Source organism: Hippoglossus hippoglossus, chromosome 7, assembly GCF_009819705.1.
Source record: "Hippoglossus hippoglossus isolate fHipHip1 chromosome 7, fHipHip1.pri, whole genome shotgun sequence".
Classification (NCBI taxonomy): Eukaryota; Metazoa; Chordata; class Actinopteri; order Pleuronectiformes; family Pleuronectidae; genus Hippoglossus; species Hippoglossus hippoglossus.
This window is the reverse complement of record NC_047157.1, coordinates 25877779-25894866: the sequence shown is the minus strand read 5'-3', so window position 1 is coordinate 25894866 and position 17088 is coordinate 25877779. Positions and strand designations below refer to the sequence as shown.

The 17088-nt window shown below is 44.9% G+C and overlaps 1 protein-coding gene across 2 annotated transcripts; it reads right to left on the bottom strand.

The window, feature by feature from the left end:
* Positions 1 to 616: 616 nt before the first annotated feature.
* jph2 (junctophilin 2) lies at positions 617 to 14662 on the bottom strand. Of its 2 annotated transcripts, none has more exons than XM_034590782.1 (6): positions 13859 to 14662; positions 10239 to 11049; positions 4163 to 4281; positions 1879 to 2873; positions 1359 to 1470; positions 617 to 931 (listed from the first exon to the last, which is right to left on the bottom strand). In XM_034590782.1, exons 1-5 carry the CDS (start codon positions 14235 to 14237, stop codon positions 1390 to 1392), a joined length of 2385 nt encoding a protein of 794 aa, XP_034446673.1. In that variant the 5' UTR covers positions 14238 to 14662; the 3' UTR covers positions 617 to 931; positions 1359 to 1389. The 2 variants fall into 2 exon arrangements, with proteins under 2 accessions (XP_034446673.1, XP_034446672.1); XM_034590781.1 differs by having other exon boundaries at positions 1370 to 1470; positions 13859 to 14661.
* Between the last annotated feature and the right edge of the window lie 2426 nt (positions 14663 to 17088).

Genomic DNA, 17088 nt, shown 5'->3' with positions numbered 1-17088 from the left:
GACAGTCAAGAGCAACAGGGCGAAAAACAACAACTTTACAGAACATTAGATTCAGTATGCAGCAGTATTTGACACACACAGGTTTCTTAAACACGTTTCAGCCTCCCACTTAACGAATCCTCTTCAGCTTCTCAACCAAACCTTGGACAAAGCAGGTGATGAAAACAACATTATCACCTTTAAATCCTCCACACGTCTGCTGCAGGTGGAGAGAATATTAAGTCTGTGTATGTGAGCAACATTCCTGCAGCTGGCAACTACAAACCTGTGACAAAACATAATTATCATTTACCAGGACCACGCCCCAACAATAAGTGATTCAAAGGTTTGAATGGAAATCGATATAGGGATGAGGGAAGGAGGATGAAGGGATGAGGGAAGGAGGATTAAGGGATGAGGGAAGGAGGATGAAGGGATGAGGGTGGGCCTTCTACGTTTCTCTTTCTCCAGGGAGGGTAAACAAAGGGATGCTGTGACGTTGAACCAGGTAATGTTGACGGGTGATTAGAGGTTTGAAGCGTGGCCCTGCTCCTGAACCTAAGTTCGCTAGTTAACTACTCGTTAACTTCATCAGTGTATTTTAAAAACCTTTTTTCTTTTCTTTGTGTCACCCTGCTGCCCCCCTCCAGCCCTGCCCCCCTCCAGCCCTGCCCCCCCACCACCCTTTAACACACACCACCAGATCCAGATGAATCATGTCAGTCAATGTCCTTCACTTCCTCTAAGCTCTGGAAAGAGGAAAGAGCCTCACACAGTCACACCGAGAAAAACCTTGAGAAGAGCTGTGGCCGCCTGCATGTGGCTCTGCTCCTCCTCCTCCTCTTCCTCCTCTTCCTCTTCCTCTTCCTCCTTCTCCCGTCAGCAGCCCTTTTCCATCTCTGCTCCTTTTTGAGGAGGAGGGACGCCATCTCTCTCCAACACCGCAGGCAACCTGCAGCAAACCAATTTAGACAATTTATACAGCACTTTTCATGTAAACACATGAAACACAAAGTGCTTCACATGAATACAACCTCCACACAAAGTAAACAAACACACACACACACACACACACACACACACACACACACGAGAAAGAGAATAAATCAATAAAATCCTAAATCCTAAAAAGAATAGATGCGTGAAAGTGAATAAAATCAACTAAAACCTTAAATATTGTGCTTGAATCTAGAATCAGTGAATCTAAAAAGTGAAACCAAATAATTAAACTGTCTAAAATATAAACAAAATTCACTTGAAAGCCAGATTAGGAAGGTCGGTCTTCAGGTTGTGTTTAATGGACTCGAGCAGATTGTGAAAACGTGAATAAACGTGAATAAACGTGCGATTTCACCGCGTCACTTCTTCAACATGGCGAACTGTAGATCACCTGAGGTGGAGGAAAACATCTCATGACAAAATGTGTACGAAGAGAATGGCCAGGCCGATGTTGAGCAGGATCACCATGCAGATCATGATGGTGTTCGGGGCCTGGAAGAACAAAGAGGTGGTCGTGAGGACGGTGACTTCAGAGAATGGTTGTTGTTGTAATTACTGCAACGGATCATAAAGCTAAGAATCAGATCGTGGATCAGATCATTCTTCTGAGACAAATCTAACTTTTAATACGCGTGGGCTCTGAAGGATGTGGCCCCTGAACTGAGCCTGAACTTTGAGCTAAATGCTATTATTAACATGCTAAAACATGCTGTATATATTTATTTTGACCCACTGGTGGTGCTCGAAGTAAAAGATCATAAAAGTCATTAGGGTTCATCCTCTGGGGACCGAGAACGTCAGAACAAAATTTCCTGACAACTTTCCCAGTATAGTTTAGATAGAAAAGAATTCATGGAAACTGACGTTCCTGAAATAATCTATCACTGGATGTGTATTTACCTCCAGCTCCAAAGACTCTGCAGTCGCCTCATCACACGGGTTGGACACGATGGCCTTCAGTCGATTTTCCACTTTGGCGTCCGCCTTCGGAGCCGGTTTGGCAACGATGGCTTTGGCTTCCACCTGCTTTGGTAGCGCTTTAGGTTCAGGAGTGGGTTCAGGTTTCGGGGACGGAGCTGGGCTGGGTTGCCGTTTCGGTACCGGAGCTGGGCTTGGTTGCCGTTTCGGTACCGGAGCTGGGCTTGGTTGCCGTTTCGGTACCGGAGCTGGGCTGGGTTGCCTTTTCGGTAACTGCTTTGTCTCTGCTTTGCTGGACGGCCTGCTCACCTCCCTGGACTCCACCTTGTTCTCGGAGACGGAGGGCGCTGGCTCGGGGACTGATGGGGCTCTCTCAGGTTTGACCTCTGCAGGTTTGGGCTCGGGGGTGACAGCTTTGGGCGCCTTGGCAGAGGGGCACGGAGCTTCTTCTTCATCGTGAGAGATGAGGCTATTCCTTACTGGGGCCACAGGAGAGGCGTCCGGAGCTTTTGACTCGGACTCAAACTTCTGCAGGGGCTTGATCTCCAGGTCGGAGCCCTGCTCGTTCTTGCTGCTCTGACGGCTGGGGGTACGAGAGGGGCCGCGGCTGCTGGGCCCCCCTCCTGCTTCAGGGGCAGCTGTAGCAGGGTTTGAAGGGGTGGTGGGGCGACTACTGGGCCGGCTGTTGGGTTTACTGCTTCCTTTACTGCCACCACCTTTACTGGTTTTGTCTTCATTCCAGCTGCCTGGACTGAGGAGTTTAGGCTCTTCCTTGCTGATGATGCCCGGGCTGGGGGAGGGCGTGCGGCCTGCAGAAGAGCCAGGCCTGAGGCTGTCCAGTTCATTCATGAGGGGGCTCTCGGGCGGAGTCGGCAGGGGCTCCTCCTCAGCCAGCAGCGGCTCATGCATGACAATGTCTGTGTTCTCGCTGCCCTCCACCACCTCCTGGAACACCCTCTTCTTCAGATACTCAGGACCTGGGTGAGACCAGGGATGTCACCACGTTAGTTTATTCTCATCCATTATTTTAACAATCACTAGCACCTCTGGTTCTAGTTTAAGAAAGAAGATGAGAACCAAAGCAAACACTTCAACATGATACAGACGTGAGAAGGACATTTACTCAGGGGCTATACTTCAGTAGATTTGTATTTCACTTTCCATTTTATACTACTTTGTACTTCAATTCCTCCAGTTGAAATATTCTACTCTTTGTATGCGGGAATGAAAATAAGTGAGTGAGCTTACATACAAATGTGTGAGTGTTCATGGCAGAGAGAGAACGCAGCAGATATTAAAATGCATCAGGCCTTTCCTACACACACAGCTGTATCTATATATATATCAGTTCCTCGTGGTTTATTTTCTGAATTGTGAGGCTGCACCATTGTTTTCCCCAGTGAAACTAAACCAGATGGTGCAGACACATGATGTGTGCCTGTGTTGCTATCTCCTTGGTAAGAGATCTCTCACGGAGCAATGCACAGCAGAACATCATCCATTTGTTGTATTAGTCACAGTTCATGCAGGAAGCCACTTCGCTGGATGTGTCTGATCCCTGTACGCTCTCCGCTGGGGGAGAAAGCAGGAGGAAGATGCAAGTGGCTCCAAAATGGCTGCTCCTGCTGTTGTGTGTTACCAGAGTCGCAATGAAACTGATATGATCCCTTCTGCCCAATAAGACGTTCCTTTTTTAGACATTCAAATGCGACTAATCTTGTCGTTAGCCTCGACCGAAGGATCTACCGGCACAAGCTGGAGGGATGTACAGGGACAGAAATATAAAATCTATGGCATTCGGGGGGGGGGGGGGGGGGGGGGGGGGGGGGGGTTGTGCATGTGCACAAAGGTGCAAAGATTAAAGAAACTGACAAGCTCTCATGTGTGAGAGAGAACTGCTTTGTGTGCTACTGGCAGGAACACGCACAACTGAAACCTATCCTATGAGGTGTGACTGTCCGCGAGGATGGTAAAAACTGAATGTTCAATAACACCAGAGTGCAAATGGCAATGCAGCAAACACCAAACTATTTATATCCACAAATATAAGATCAAGGTGAGGATTTTTGCCTGGATTCACGTCACACAGGAATTTGTTATATGTAATTATGAACATCCTATTATAAACAAAATGTACAGAATAGGAAGTGCTGTATTATCTTTTTTCAAGGAGGCCAGGATATGAAAAACCCCTAACGTTGGTGTTTTTTTCGTATACTATCCATTTTGCGGAACTCCTCTCGTACTAATTCAGGTTTCCACTGACCTGGTTGGTAGAAGGAGGGGGACAGCTCCTTGGCGACCAGCCGGGCGATGCTGGACTCACTGTTGGACGCATTAGACGACTGCTCAGCTCCGTCCGACTTGGCCTTGGCGTGGGTCGTCCTGCAGGGGGGGACAGAAGCAACACAATTCACAATTCATTGCAAGCATCAGCGGCAACTGATTCCTGAATGAAAATAGCATTTGTGTAAGTATCTTGCTCTGCACATAGTTTCATGTACGTAGTTGGTTAACTCACCTGCCACTGGACCATATTACCCAAACCAGTGCAGTTTCAGTCCACATCATTCTTTCCAGACTCATATGAGGTCACAGTGACCTTGACCCAATTTGACCTCTGACCACTTTTTACCAATTTTGAAAGGATTCTCTGAGGCTTTCTTCATATAACACGTTCCTGAAGGGCTTTGTGAGGTCACAGCGACCTTGACCATTGACCTTCAAAAACAAATAAGTTCATCCTCGAGTCTAACGTTTGTACCAAATTTGAGGAAATTCCCTCTATGTGTCCCTGAGGTTCTTGTTTTCCAGAATTTGTAAGTTCAACTGAACATTTGTGCAAAACATGGAACTGACGAACAACCTGAAAACAAAGTTAAGCATCAGAGGAGAACTAGAGGGATCAAACCACGTCAGCAGGATTCATCCTCTGGGGTCCATGCGTTTCAACAACGTGTAGATCCATCCCATAGCTGTTGAGATATTTCAGTCTGGACCAAAGTGGTCGACCCGTTGACTGAAAATCCTGGCAGCTGCGAGGCTGCTGTAAATTGTCCCACATTAACTGGGAGAATTACTGATTGTGATTACTCTGAGGATCCTTCTCATGCTGTAACTTTACCCTGAGCTGGAAATAGTCTCCCAGTCCACTTGACGACTCAGCGGGGAAGTTGCTTCCCACTGGAACAATTAGAGGCTCCTGGGGTTTCCTGTTTGATCGATGAGCTCCACCTGTCCACAGGCTGCAGCTCCTGCTCACAACCTCACACGTTAGAACTGAAACACTCATTTCACTCGGCAGCTGCTGTTTAGCAACAAGCTTTTTGATGCAACTTCCGAGAAACTGTGTAAAACTTGTTACACATTTATTCTTATGGGGGTGAGGATATCAATCACTCCCTATTTGCTCACCTTGACCTTAACCAGTACAACTAATGCAATTTTTGTACCAAAAGTAGATGTTTTAAAATATAGTTATGAATATAAATGTTTCTCAAAGATGGTTTCTGTCATTTCAGGTCGTTCTTATCTCACTGATGTTTGTTCAAGTCTTCATGGTTCTGATGAGTTTGGTTTTAATTAGTTATTTTATGATAAGGTCATAAGATCCTGGTTATCGTCACTTTAAGATTAGAGAGCACAGCGTCATTGGGAACACGTCGCTCTCGTCCAAGCTGAACTGCACTGGCTCCCCATCCAGTGCAGAATTCACTTTAAGATTAGTTCTCTGTGATGTTTTATCAGACAACAGAGGAAGTGGATACAGAGCACAGCGTCATTGGGAACACGTCGCTCTGAACTACACTGGCTCCCCATCCAGTGCAGAATTCACTTTAAGATTTGATTAATCACTTTGGAATCAACACAGGATCTGTCTCCGCTTTATGTTTCAGCCCTTTGAACGCCTCACTCTGCTCCGACACCCTGAGATCAGAGAATCTGATGTTGATAAAAGTCACGATCCGGGTTTAAAACAAAGGGGGATCATGTTTTTATGGTTTCAGCTCCGACACTGTGGAACAACATCAGCTCAGTGCCTCAGTTTAAAAGGTCGTTAAAAACTCACCTGATATATTTATTGTTTTTAAATATTTTAATGCTTTTAAATGTTTTATTTGATTGTTTTATCTGTTTTGTTTTATCACATTACTGATCCGGCTTTTCTATGATGTGCTAACTTTGCACGTTTACTTTATTTTTTTAAGCAGCTCGTAGCTCTGTAACTGTTTTGAAAGGCGACAAATAAAGTGTTTATTATTATTATTATTATTGTGGGAAGTATAACGAGGTAGAATAACTGTCGGGGTAGAAAAAAAAAAGAATTCAACCAAAACATTTTCCGTCCCTTTACATTGTACAACTGCTGCGGTCTGTGTTCGTCCTCCAGAGTTTCCCTGCAACCAAACATGACATTTGACACTGTGACCTAAATACCCCTTGTGCTTTTAGGGTCGCCTGTTGGAGATGCCTGTTGCACATGAGCTGCAGAAAGAGACTCGGTCCCGTCTTCACCACCCACAGCTTGTATGAGATCACAGAATAATCGATAGCATAAATCTTTATGTAACGTATATCCTGGGCAATAAAAGCCTTTCTTCTCGCACGTCCTACTGTCCTGCTGGTTTGTCACCATCTGTTTATCGTCACGCTGCAGTTGTCCTGGAGGCCGCTGATGGCAAGAGATATTCTGTCATTCTGGCATGTGCCACTGGATCTGTGTGGAAGGTCCTGTTCCAATGTGTGTGTGTTTGTGTGTGTGTGTGTGTGTGTGTGTGTGTGTGTGTGTGTGTGTGAAGGACAGAGGGAGAGTGACAGAGTGAATTGGTCCCTAAGAATAAATAAAGAATAAATCAATTCACGATTACTACATGTAAGTAGTTGTCAGCTATTCCCAAGAAGTAGTCAATTAATCTCTGGAGGCGGATTCTTTCCCACCAATGTCAATGTGCGTGAGAGCAATAGGACGTTAGCAGGTCCGTGATTGGACGTTTAGAGAGTTCTCTGATTGTTGTTTGCCTTCGTTGTTGGTGCTTCTCCTCGCTCACTCTGCTGCTGCCAGCATGAGGAGCTCCAGACGGTCATGCACAGCGCTGGTATTGATGTTGTACGTACACATGTTGCAGCTGAGATGTTTTATCTGCTCTGGTAAAGTATTTACACACCAGTGATTTTGGTCGAGCATCTGAATCTGGTCGTTTCTTTCCAGCTCCTGCTGCAGGTCTGCTGCTTCGGCAGCCACACTGCAGTGATAAGCTGCCGTCAGACATGCACTGAACTTCAGATAATCTCCTGACAGTATCCTGAGGGACTGTCTGTGAGAACGCAAATGTCGACTCTGTAATTTCTCAGGAGTTTCTCCAACCAGTCCCCAAGAAAATACATCGGCTGATGTCCAAATGAGTCCATGAAAAACTAAAACTAAAAGTATCTCAGGAGGAAAAAAATGTTCATGTGTAAAAAAATGCAAAACTCCTCAGAAAGTCGGAGCCCAATCGTGCGGACATTCTCCGGACACGGCTTTGAAATCACGCACGACAACTACGACCTGTCACCTGCTTGTCAACAACAGCAGCGCCCCCTACTGCATACGTGCTGTAGGTACCACTGCCATAGCTTTAACACTGCACCGTCCTGAACGACTTGACTTCAGCGATGCCTGTGTGAAGTGGTTTTGTTGGTCGGGGAAAACCATATTAGCTGCTAAGTGCAACATTGTCAAGAGGTCACACAAGGAACAGCTTCAGAGATCTCATCTAATTACTCACCGGCTATTTTCTCCTCTGTGACTTTATTACTCATTAAACAAGTAACTTATAAAAACAGGCAGCATAGTCCCACGCTGAGGTCAGACCCGAGCCGTGTTTACAAATGTTACGAGCGGCACAAAGCACTGGAATCATCAGAACAGTGTGTAATCCAAGCTGCACAACTAAAGCTAGGTGTGGTACATATATACACTAACCCTTTATACCCAGGCACTTGCTTATGAGCTGTGTCATATTTATATCCGTGGAACCATTTGACACCACTGCTGACACAAGGTGGTCTCAGATCTGTGATCTCTAACTGTCAAGAAGAGGAGCTGCAGTTTACAGTCGCTGACAAACGCTGTCTACAAACAGTCCACGCTGCAGATTTGTGTTGTTTAGGCAGAGTTGTGCGACTCTGGGGCGAGTTTTTGATTTGCTTCAACTGGACAAATGTGAGAGAAACATTAGAAGAGCCAGTGTGAGTTAGTGTAAGCAAACAGTCTGTGTGTGTCTGTGACTAGGCAGGAAAGATGGAGGCTGGAGAGGAGGGGGGGGGGGGGGGGGGGGGGGAGGATAATCAGCTGTTGCATTCCCCTGTGATTGTGATACAGCAGGAGTGTGCGTGTCCATATTTAGTCAGGGCTCCTCTGTGACCGCAGGGCCCCTGTGTGTGCGTCATTTACACCCCGTCTTGCCACACAGGTCCTGCTCCAGACGCGCGGCTGCCAGGCTCACGCAACAGAACAATGTCCACAGAGCGTCCGAACGCAGACGTTTAACTCACTGCACTCGAAGAGGCCGGGTCTGGCTTCCCATGCAGTGCACAGGTTGTATTTTTAACCGTCCGCGCCTTCGCCAAAGGATCATAGAGCGAAGCAGTCGCTGCCAGGAACAGATGTGTCATGTCTCCACTGCTTATACGACACGGGACTTTAGTTTAATATTCATGTTACACTGCGGAGTAGTTTTCATCATGGAAACGTGAGAAGTATTCAGACCCAGTACTTCAGGGAAAGTACAGATATAGCAGCTTCCAGACATGCATTGAACTCCGGATAATCTCCTGACGTCCTCCAGAGTTTCTCCGGCCAGTTCCATTCAGCTGAAGTGAGAACGCAGCAGGTCCTCCGCAGGATTCATAACTTCGTTTCTAACACACGACAGACGCAAGGATGAAAAAGGTGGAGCCACACATGTGTCGATAATGTGCTGTAAACAGAAACACGTGATCTCAGCAGCAGAATGAAGACGTTACGTCCTGGTTCTGTCTGCTGCACCCCCCCCTCACCTGAGTCCTGCAGATTACTGGTTGCTGTTGTGAACGAGCTGAGCAGAAAACCCCTTTGCTCTGTTGCACACGTGTAAAAGACAAACTGCGGAGAAGGTCCGGACCCAATTCTGTGAACATTCTCCGGAGTTCATGTCTGAAAACGACTCATGAGAATGTAAAAATACTACAAGTAGAAGACCTTTGTCCAAACTCCCACTTGAAGAATCACAAGTTAAAGTTCTCTCTCTGCAGAAAGTGACTCCAGGCTGTTGTGTTAACTACTTTATTTATAGTTTGGTAGTTTAGTCCAGAGGTCAGGACGCGCTAAAGGGTCTAAAGATACATGAAAAAGGGATTTCAGACGTTTCTCTGATGGAACCTCTGGGTGTTTTGTGATATTCTGGATCATAATTTCATAAACACACCAAGTGTTTGCTTCCATTCTGCTGGTCCAGGCGCCTGAAGATGTGCTGTGAGCGTGAAGCACTGACACGATGCACACTGGCCCATTACTGCTTATCCTCACAGCACAATATTTAGATTTGGATCTGCTGGGACAGGGGTCTGCGCTCCGTCAGAACAAGTCTGTAAACACTGAGCTTATTTCAGGTGCTGAAGACGACTGTGGACAAAAACACTACGTCCTTGTACGGTCACAGACAAACTCAAGTTCACGTGTGTACGGCCCCATTTTTCTTTTGTGTCATTTGTATTTTTGTGTCTGGATTGATTTGTCTCGTTGACCTCAGGGTTGTTCTGCTCGCTAGTGAGGTTTTGTCTTACAGTGTCTCCAGTGCTGTACATTCCCAGTTCAGGAATAGAGGATTAATTATTATATATATATATATATGTTATATCCAATATAGAGACTCATGACGGGCTCTGGGTGTCCAGCGTGTGATAGGAAATTCCTGTGGTCACTTTAGCCTGTGTGCTCATTATTTCTTATCTATAATAATAATATATAATAATATACGTATAGGTCAGTGGGCGGCTCAGAATAAATTAAGTGTCTGGTTTTATTTTTTGTCTCGTTTACTTTCTCTGTTCACGGAACTCAGACACTCTTTGAAATCTCATCTCCAAACCTTCGTCTGTTTGAAAAGCTTAGAAAAGTTTGATTTGTCATTTTAAGAGTTTTATCTTTTATTAACGTCCCTTTAATCAACTGCCTTGTCAGGTTTATTTTATTTTTAACGTTTTAAATTTTGGATTTGGACCCTAAAGTTACCACCTTTGATTGTGTTTTGAAAAAGAATCACAATTTGAGAAGCTGGTTAACATTATATTTATCATTTGTTTCCTCGGACTCTTCTTACCTGGAAGCGGCGATCTCGGCCTTCTGCTTGCCGATGGCCGCCGCCCTCTGAGCTCCCTCCACCGCTCGCTCCACCTTCTGCTTGATCTTGGTTCCCTTCAGCTGGATCACCCTCTTCTTCATGGCTTTCACCAGCAGGTTGTTCATGTACTTGCCCTCCTCCTTCCCTCCCTCTGCGAAGGTGGTGCTTCCGTAGCCGTGTCTCTGGTTGTTCATCCACTCGCCCTCATACTTCAGCCCGCTGGACCTTTCGCTTATTCCGTATCCTGAGCGCTTGTCGTTCTTCCACTCGCCCATGTAGACCTCTGTGGTGGTGGCGTCGATGTCGGCCTCCACGGGGGGGAAATCCTCGGCCCCGGCCAGGCTCTCGTCCCCGATGCTGATGGTGGAGTTGGTGTCGCTGGCGTTGGAGCTCAGAGCGGATTCTGTCCTCAGGAAGCTGAGCTTGCTCTTCTGGCTGGATAGCGAGGTGCTGGAGTCGGACTTCCTCAGCTTGCCGAGCAGGGAACCCCTGCGAAACAGGCCCTTCTTCTTGGGTTTCATCGCCTCTGGGTCCACCTGGAGAGTGAGGGCGAAGCCTCCGCGGGATGGTCCCAGGTAGGTCGGGGTGGCGACCTCCTCACCTGAGGCATTGGTGGTGGTGATGAGGGGGATGTCTTGTTGCAGGACGGTGCCGTTGCTGTGTTCGCTGCGAAGGGAGGTCAAGGAGGTACGAAGCGGGGAGCGGACAACTGCCGCCATTCCATAGGGGACGCTCTGACGAACACCGTAGCCGTGCCGCATCCCACCGGTGAACTGACCCTGGAAAGTACCTGCAAACATCAAAGAACAGGGAGTTTTTATTATTTAGAATTAAAATAGAACTTTGGCACTGAACTGGTTTGAATCCTACTTCAAGGACAGGGATTATTCACCTGAGCAGACAAATACAATCATATGGGATTCCTCAAGGCTCTATACTGGGGCCTCTTCCATTCAACATGCTCCCACTTCCACAGATAATGGAAAACAACTAAATATGTTACCACAGTTTTGCAGATGACACAAAAATGAACATGACCAGGGGGATTTAATACAAGCATTGAACAAATCAAAGATTATATGAGTCAGGATTTTCTTTGGTTAAACAAAGTAATTGTTTTTGGAGGCAGAGAAGTTCGATTAAAAGTCGGCTTGAATCTGTTAAGTTAAAAACCACGAGCCAGACATCTTGTTGTAGCCATAGACTCAAACCTTCTTCAGTCATCTTATTACCACCTTAAGAACATATCGAGGTTTAAAGGACTTATTTCTCAGCAGGATTTGGTGAATCTTGTCCGTGCATGGTGTGTTCACAGGTCTCTCTAAAGAAACGATCTCCAGCTCTGAGATCTTTACACTCCTACTCTTGGTTTGTAAAGCACAGAATGGTTTAGGGCCCAAATCTATTTCTGCTCTGCTGCTACGTTATGTTCCAGACCCCTCAGGTCGCCTGGAACAGGTCGGCCTTCTGTCCCCAGAGTCAAAACTAAACATGGAGAAGCAGCGTTCAGTTTCTACGCTCCACATACGAGAACTGATACTTTCACATTCTGCCTCCAGCGTCATCATCTAGTCAAAAATGAGTCCAATACTTTGTAACCCACAAAAGTAAAGACAATCTCAACTTTTGCGCTCAGCGTTAATTAGCATTGTCGTTGCCTGAGCCTGTTTCGTGTCTCTGTGTTAACTTGTTGACACTATGGAGAGAAAATACTTCCCTCTATATAAAACTGCTCCAGTGTTTATTCGTGCCGAAGTGTCGTGCGGGAATCTTTGGTGTGAAAAGGCTCCGTCAGTCAAGCACTCGCTGACAAGTCATGTCTGGGTTTGGGCTCATGCTAAAATTGACATGCGTGTGGATTAAAGTGAACGCGAGGCCTCAGCCCGTGAGGCCAGGAGGGCATGAGGGCTTGTGGGCTATTATTACATCCTGACATCTGGTGCTATCACATCCCCCCCCCCCACTGCAGCGTCCAGCCCGGTGGGCTTCAGGCTGATGAGTCAGCTGGTAACGAGGGAAACGACTGCTAACCCTGACCATCGATTTGATACAGGTCCGACGTTGTTCATTTCACCTGCACGTTAACATTCAGGAACGTGGAGGCGTTCAGGAAACACCAGAAGCTTCCAGAGAGATTTAAGGACGGAAACATGGAACTTGAGATTAGAACTTGAGATAATTATTCCAGGACAATGTTAATATTGAGTAATATAGTTCATCAATATGATATTATTTCTATTTTATTGCATTTATTTAAAAACTAAAGTAACGTTGCAGATTTGGGTTACAAATAAAATACAGTTTATAGATCTTTACAGATTAAAATGAGAAATCAAGTAGTTAACGGCGGCTTTACTTACACTAACATGACAGGGTTGTGTTAAAATATTTAAGTATAGTTACAGATTTGAACACAAGCCTGTCATGTCGTGTCATTTATTGGAATATATTATATTATCATATAATCCAATAAGATTATATATGATGTCATAACACAAAGAGGTGGCATTCTGCTTTATAATGAGAACAATTTCCTTTTCAAACTTTAAGAATTTTTGCAAGAAAAACCATCTGAGTACTTGTTCCACCTCTGTTACTGATGGAGTACTTTAACCAAACGGAAACGTTCCTGTGGGGTTTGGATTTCCGACGAGCTCGGAGCAGCTCTTGACTGACAGCAGCAGAGTGATATTTTCTTCTGGTTGCACAGACGTTATGAACCTTGAGGATCTTCTTCGCTCGTTTGTTTTCATGTCATCTGCAATGAACTTAGTTCTCTGCACCATAATGGACGACGCAGATTAGCTTGATGTGTTTTACTTGATCAAACGACCACAACAAGTAATTTAGAAGTGGAAAGTAAAGTATTTCAGTTCTGTACTCAAGTGCAATTTCAAGGTACTTTTACTTTACTACATTACAGCAGGAGAAAAGTAGTTGTTTCTCCACCAAGTTAATTATATAACTTCAGATTTATAATTCAAAATATAACCAGCAGTGTTTAAAGCAGGGGCGGCACCAGGGGGGGGCACTGACCCAGCTGAAATCTGATTGGTCCCTGAAGTCCCCCTGTCCTCTCAGAAGAAAATAAACGATTCACTTATACGAACCATTAATAAGCTTTAAACTCTACGCTTTTTTTCAAAGAACACAATGTGCTTGAACGTGGAAAAATTTTCAAAGTATATTTAAAGATGTGTGGTTCTGCTCAAAGCTAACGAGCTAACGAGGAATGTGCCATCTTCCTGAATCAGGTTTCATGCAGGGAAGTGTTGGCCCCTCTGTGTAAATCGTGGCCCTTGTATGGCCCCTGAAAAATCATGGTTCCACCAAAGTAGTTAGAATGAAACATAGATCATAAATAATAATAATTGTACACGTCTTTATTTATGTGGCTCCTTTAAAAACACACTAACAAGGTGCGTTACAAGTTAAACATATAAATAAAGTTGGCTATTTATAGGTCAAACTTCCAGATGAATACATCAATGCTCACTCTGCATACTTGTGCTACTTGTATAAGTATATATATATTTTTAGGTCAAAGATCAACAGGCTACTTCTTCTCAACTTTCAAAGTCTCCCCCCGTGGCTCTTACCTCCATCAGCATATGTTTCTGTTCCGTATCCATCCTGAAGTCCGTTATTCCACGTCCCCTCGTACTTGGCCCCGCTGCCCACACTGAGCCTGACGCCATATCTCCCCTTGAAGCCATGAGTCCATTCCCCTTTGTAAATCCAGTGTCCTTTGGATTCCACTCCCAGACCGTGACGCTTCCCCTGCGACCAGTAGCCCTCGTAGGTGTTCCCGCTGGGCCAGGTGTAGATCCCCACCACCTCGAAGCCGTAGTTCCAGGAGCCGGAGAACTCCCCCTGGCCCTTGGGTCCGGTGCAGATGCCGTGGCCGTGGGCCTTGCCCCCCTCCCAGCCTCCGCAGTAAGCTCCACCGTCGTCGAACTCGAAGCGACCCCCGCTCATGCCTCCGCCGCTGCGCAATTACGCACGGGTCAGAAAGTGAAGCTGTGTAACCTGGATGAAGGCTGGAGCTCCGTCAGTGAGACTTCACCTCCACCTGACATGAACACGGACCGGAGGTGTCCTCAGGGCTCGGTCTGTCCCGGTGTCTTCCTCTGGACTTGGTTTGTGTCCATGAAGGACGCACTTTACTTTGATCCAGATTCTTCCAGCGTCGGATTCTTCATGAACGATCGACTCTACACACTCTTAGTTTCTAGAATAAATTAAACATCTGGAGCCAATTACTTGTTGTTACGATCAAATGGAATTGTGTCTGTATGAGTCTGGATGAGGAGCCGGAGATCTTACATGGCCACAGAGAAACAGCCCCTCTCTCTCCCCCTGTCCTGTCCCTGCTGCCACCAGCTATCTCCTGACAGTCGCTGCTGTTGGAAATATTTCAGCAGACCTAACAAGGCTAACCCTCCCCCCCCCACACCCCCCCTCACCAAACACACACACACACACACTTCCAAAAATACAACCCAATCCTTAACTCTGCTGCTGTAAGGAACCCTGCCAGAGGAGTCTTGCCACTTGGGGACTGGAGACTCGGGACTCTGCTCTCTTCGCCCTGCACATACAGACCTGCACTCATTCTTAACAGTGTTTGAGTGGAAAGAGAAACCAAAGAGTAGATAAATAATGTCCCTCTCGTGTTCCTCTGTGGCCCGGCTGCACGGTTCTCCACAGATCTTATGGAACAGGATGATATTTGTTACAATCCGCCCAAAATAAATAAATAAAACTACAGCTTCTGTGTCTGTGGTGGATGTTTTTACAGTTTTATTGAACAGTATATTCAGCTCTTTATAGGAACATCTCATACTGGATGGCAGAGGTTCTCAATAGCTTCTGATTAAAGGGCTTCCTACAATCAATCAATCAATCAATCAATCAATCAATCAATCAAATTATATCTACCTGCAGTTTCCCTTATTTTCTGCTAGAAGATCCACTTGCTGTCGATTAAAAAAAATTCCAACCAATTTCTTGAAGTTTACAAAATGTTGAGATAAAAGATTTTAATGTGGCAGCTCGTTAGTCCCTCTGCTGGACAATACTGGGAACTGCACCAACGCTATTTCACTTCCCTGCACTTTTCCTGTGCTCACACGATGCATAAACTCTATATCAATAAATATATTAAACCTTTGTTATGTTGCTGTGGAAAATCTCCTCCTACTTCCTCCTCTTTCCTTACCTGGGCGTCTACTTCCTGCTGTGGCTCCGCCTGCAGAAGTTATACAGGAAGCTCACCTGGTTCTTCCTTCCTGAACAAACATGGCCGACCTCGTGCTGGAGGCCTCATCCCAACAGTGTGTGTGTGTGTGAGTGTGTGTGTGTGTGTGTGTGTGTGTGTGTGTGTGTGTGTGTGTGTGTGTGTGTGAGTGTTTCTCGTTTGATGGTCCCACAGTGAACAGATTTGTGTTTTTGATAATTGTGTTGATGTGTTATTTATGTTCAGTCTTTTTACTTTAGCAGGTACTTTAACAGGTTTGTTTTTTACAGCTTCCAATAGGTTTTAGAATTGATTTTTAAGGTTCTTTTAATTCTTAATTCTTCCTTAAAATCTACTTTTACCATAATGCATTTCGTGATTTAACCTAATTCTAGTTTTTACTATTGTAATGTAACTTTTAGAGTTTTTATTATATCCTTTTTTTTGCATTTGCTGGTTATGTTTCATGTATTTTTACTTTACTTACTGTATTTTGTTTGTAAAGCACTTTGTAGCTTTGTTTTGAGAAGCGCTATATGAATAAAAATCCTATTACTATTATTGTCGTTGTCGTCGTTGACAATATTTAAGTTGGTATTCAGGCTGTTTTTGTTCATAAGTGGATAAATATATATTGTTTAATATTATATTAATGACCTGTTTTACATCTTGTGCTACAATTGACTATTTTAAATCTAATTTAGAAACCTTCCTTTTCAATCTCACTCTTATTTCAGCCTGATTCTGTCTCTCTAATGATCTTATTTTCTTTTATGTCTTGTGTCTTATCGTTTTTACTTTATCTTTTTATGCGTACTTATGTTTTTTCTTCCCCATGTTTTCCACAATATTGTTTTCCACCTACATTTACCTGCTGCAGTTCCTTCAGTTATTTTGATCTGGTAGTTTAGTGGTTCCCAACCTAAGGGTCAAGGCCTCTGAAGGGTCAAAGGTCGTGAGATGTCTGCAGGTGTGTATGAAGCTCGAGGAACCGTTGACATAGCAACAGTCGTTTAAAACCTCCGCAGGGAGTTGATGATGAATAAGCTCACGGAACGTCAGGTTAATCTTCTTTGCTTTTTTATAGTTTGACCTTTTTTTTAAATTGAGCCTCAATTATTTAAATGAAACCATTTCAGAGGTTTAGAGGTTGAACTTATAATAAAGATGATTAAATTAGTGAAGTCGGTTTTGCTGCTGCTCGGCTGAAGAAGCTTTTTGAACTGGACAGGGGCCAATCACATTTAAGCTTGGGCCAGTGCCCCCCTTGGCCCCACCCTTTGGAGCAGCTCCTGTCTACCGTCCACACTGAAATTACACAAACAAATAATATAGTTATTTTATGTATATCCTGTTTTATTTGTTTGTTTTATCTTCTTTGACTAAACTTTCACCTATTTTGTTTTGTTTGATTGTACAGTAGACGTCTCTTCCTCTTTCTGTACTTAGCTTTATTTGATTGTTCTAACTTCTTACACTTTATTGTAGTTGGCAGTAAACTGTGCTGCGGCCTCAGGTCCTGAAGGAGCTCGCTGACCTTCTGTCAAAGCTCAGGTCGGTGACGTGTCGACACGTGATTGGTTCAGAAGC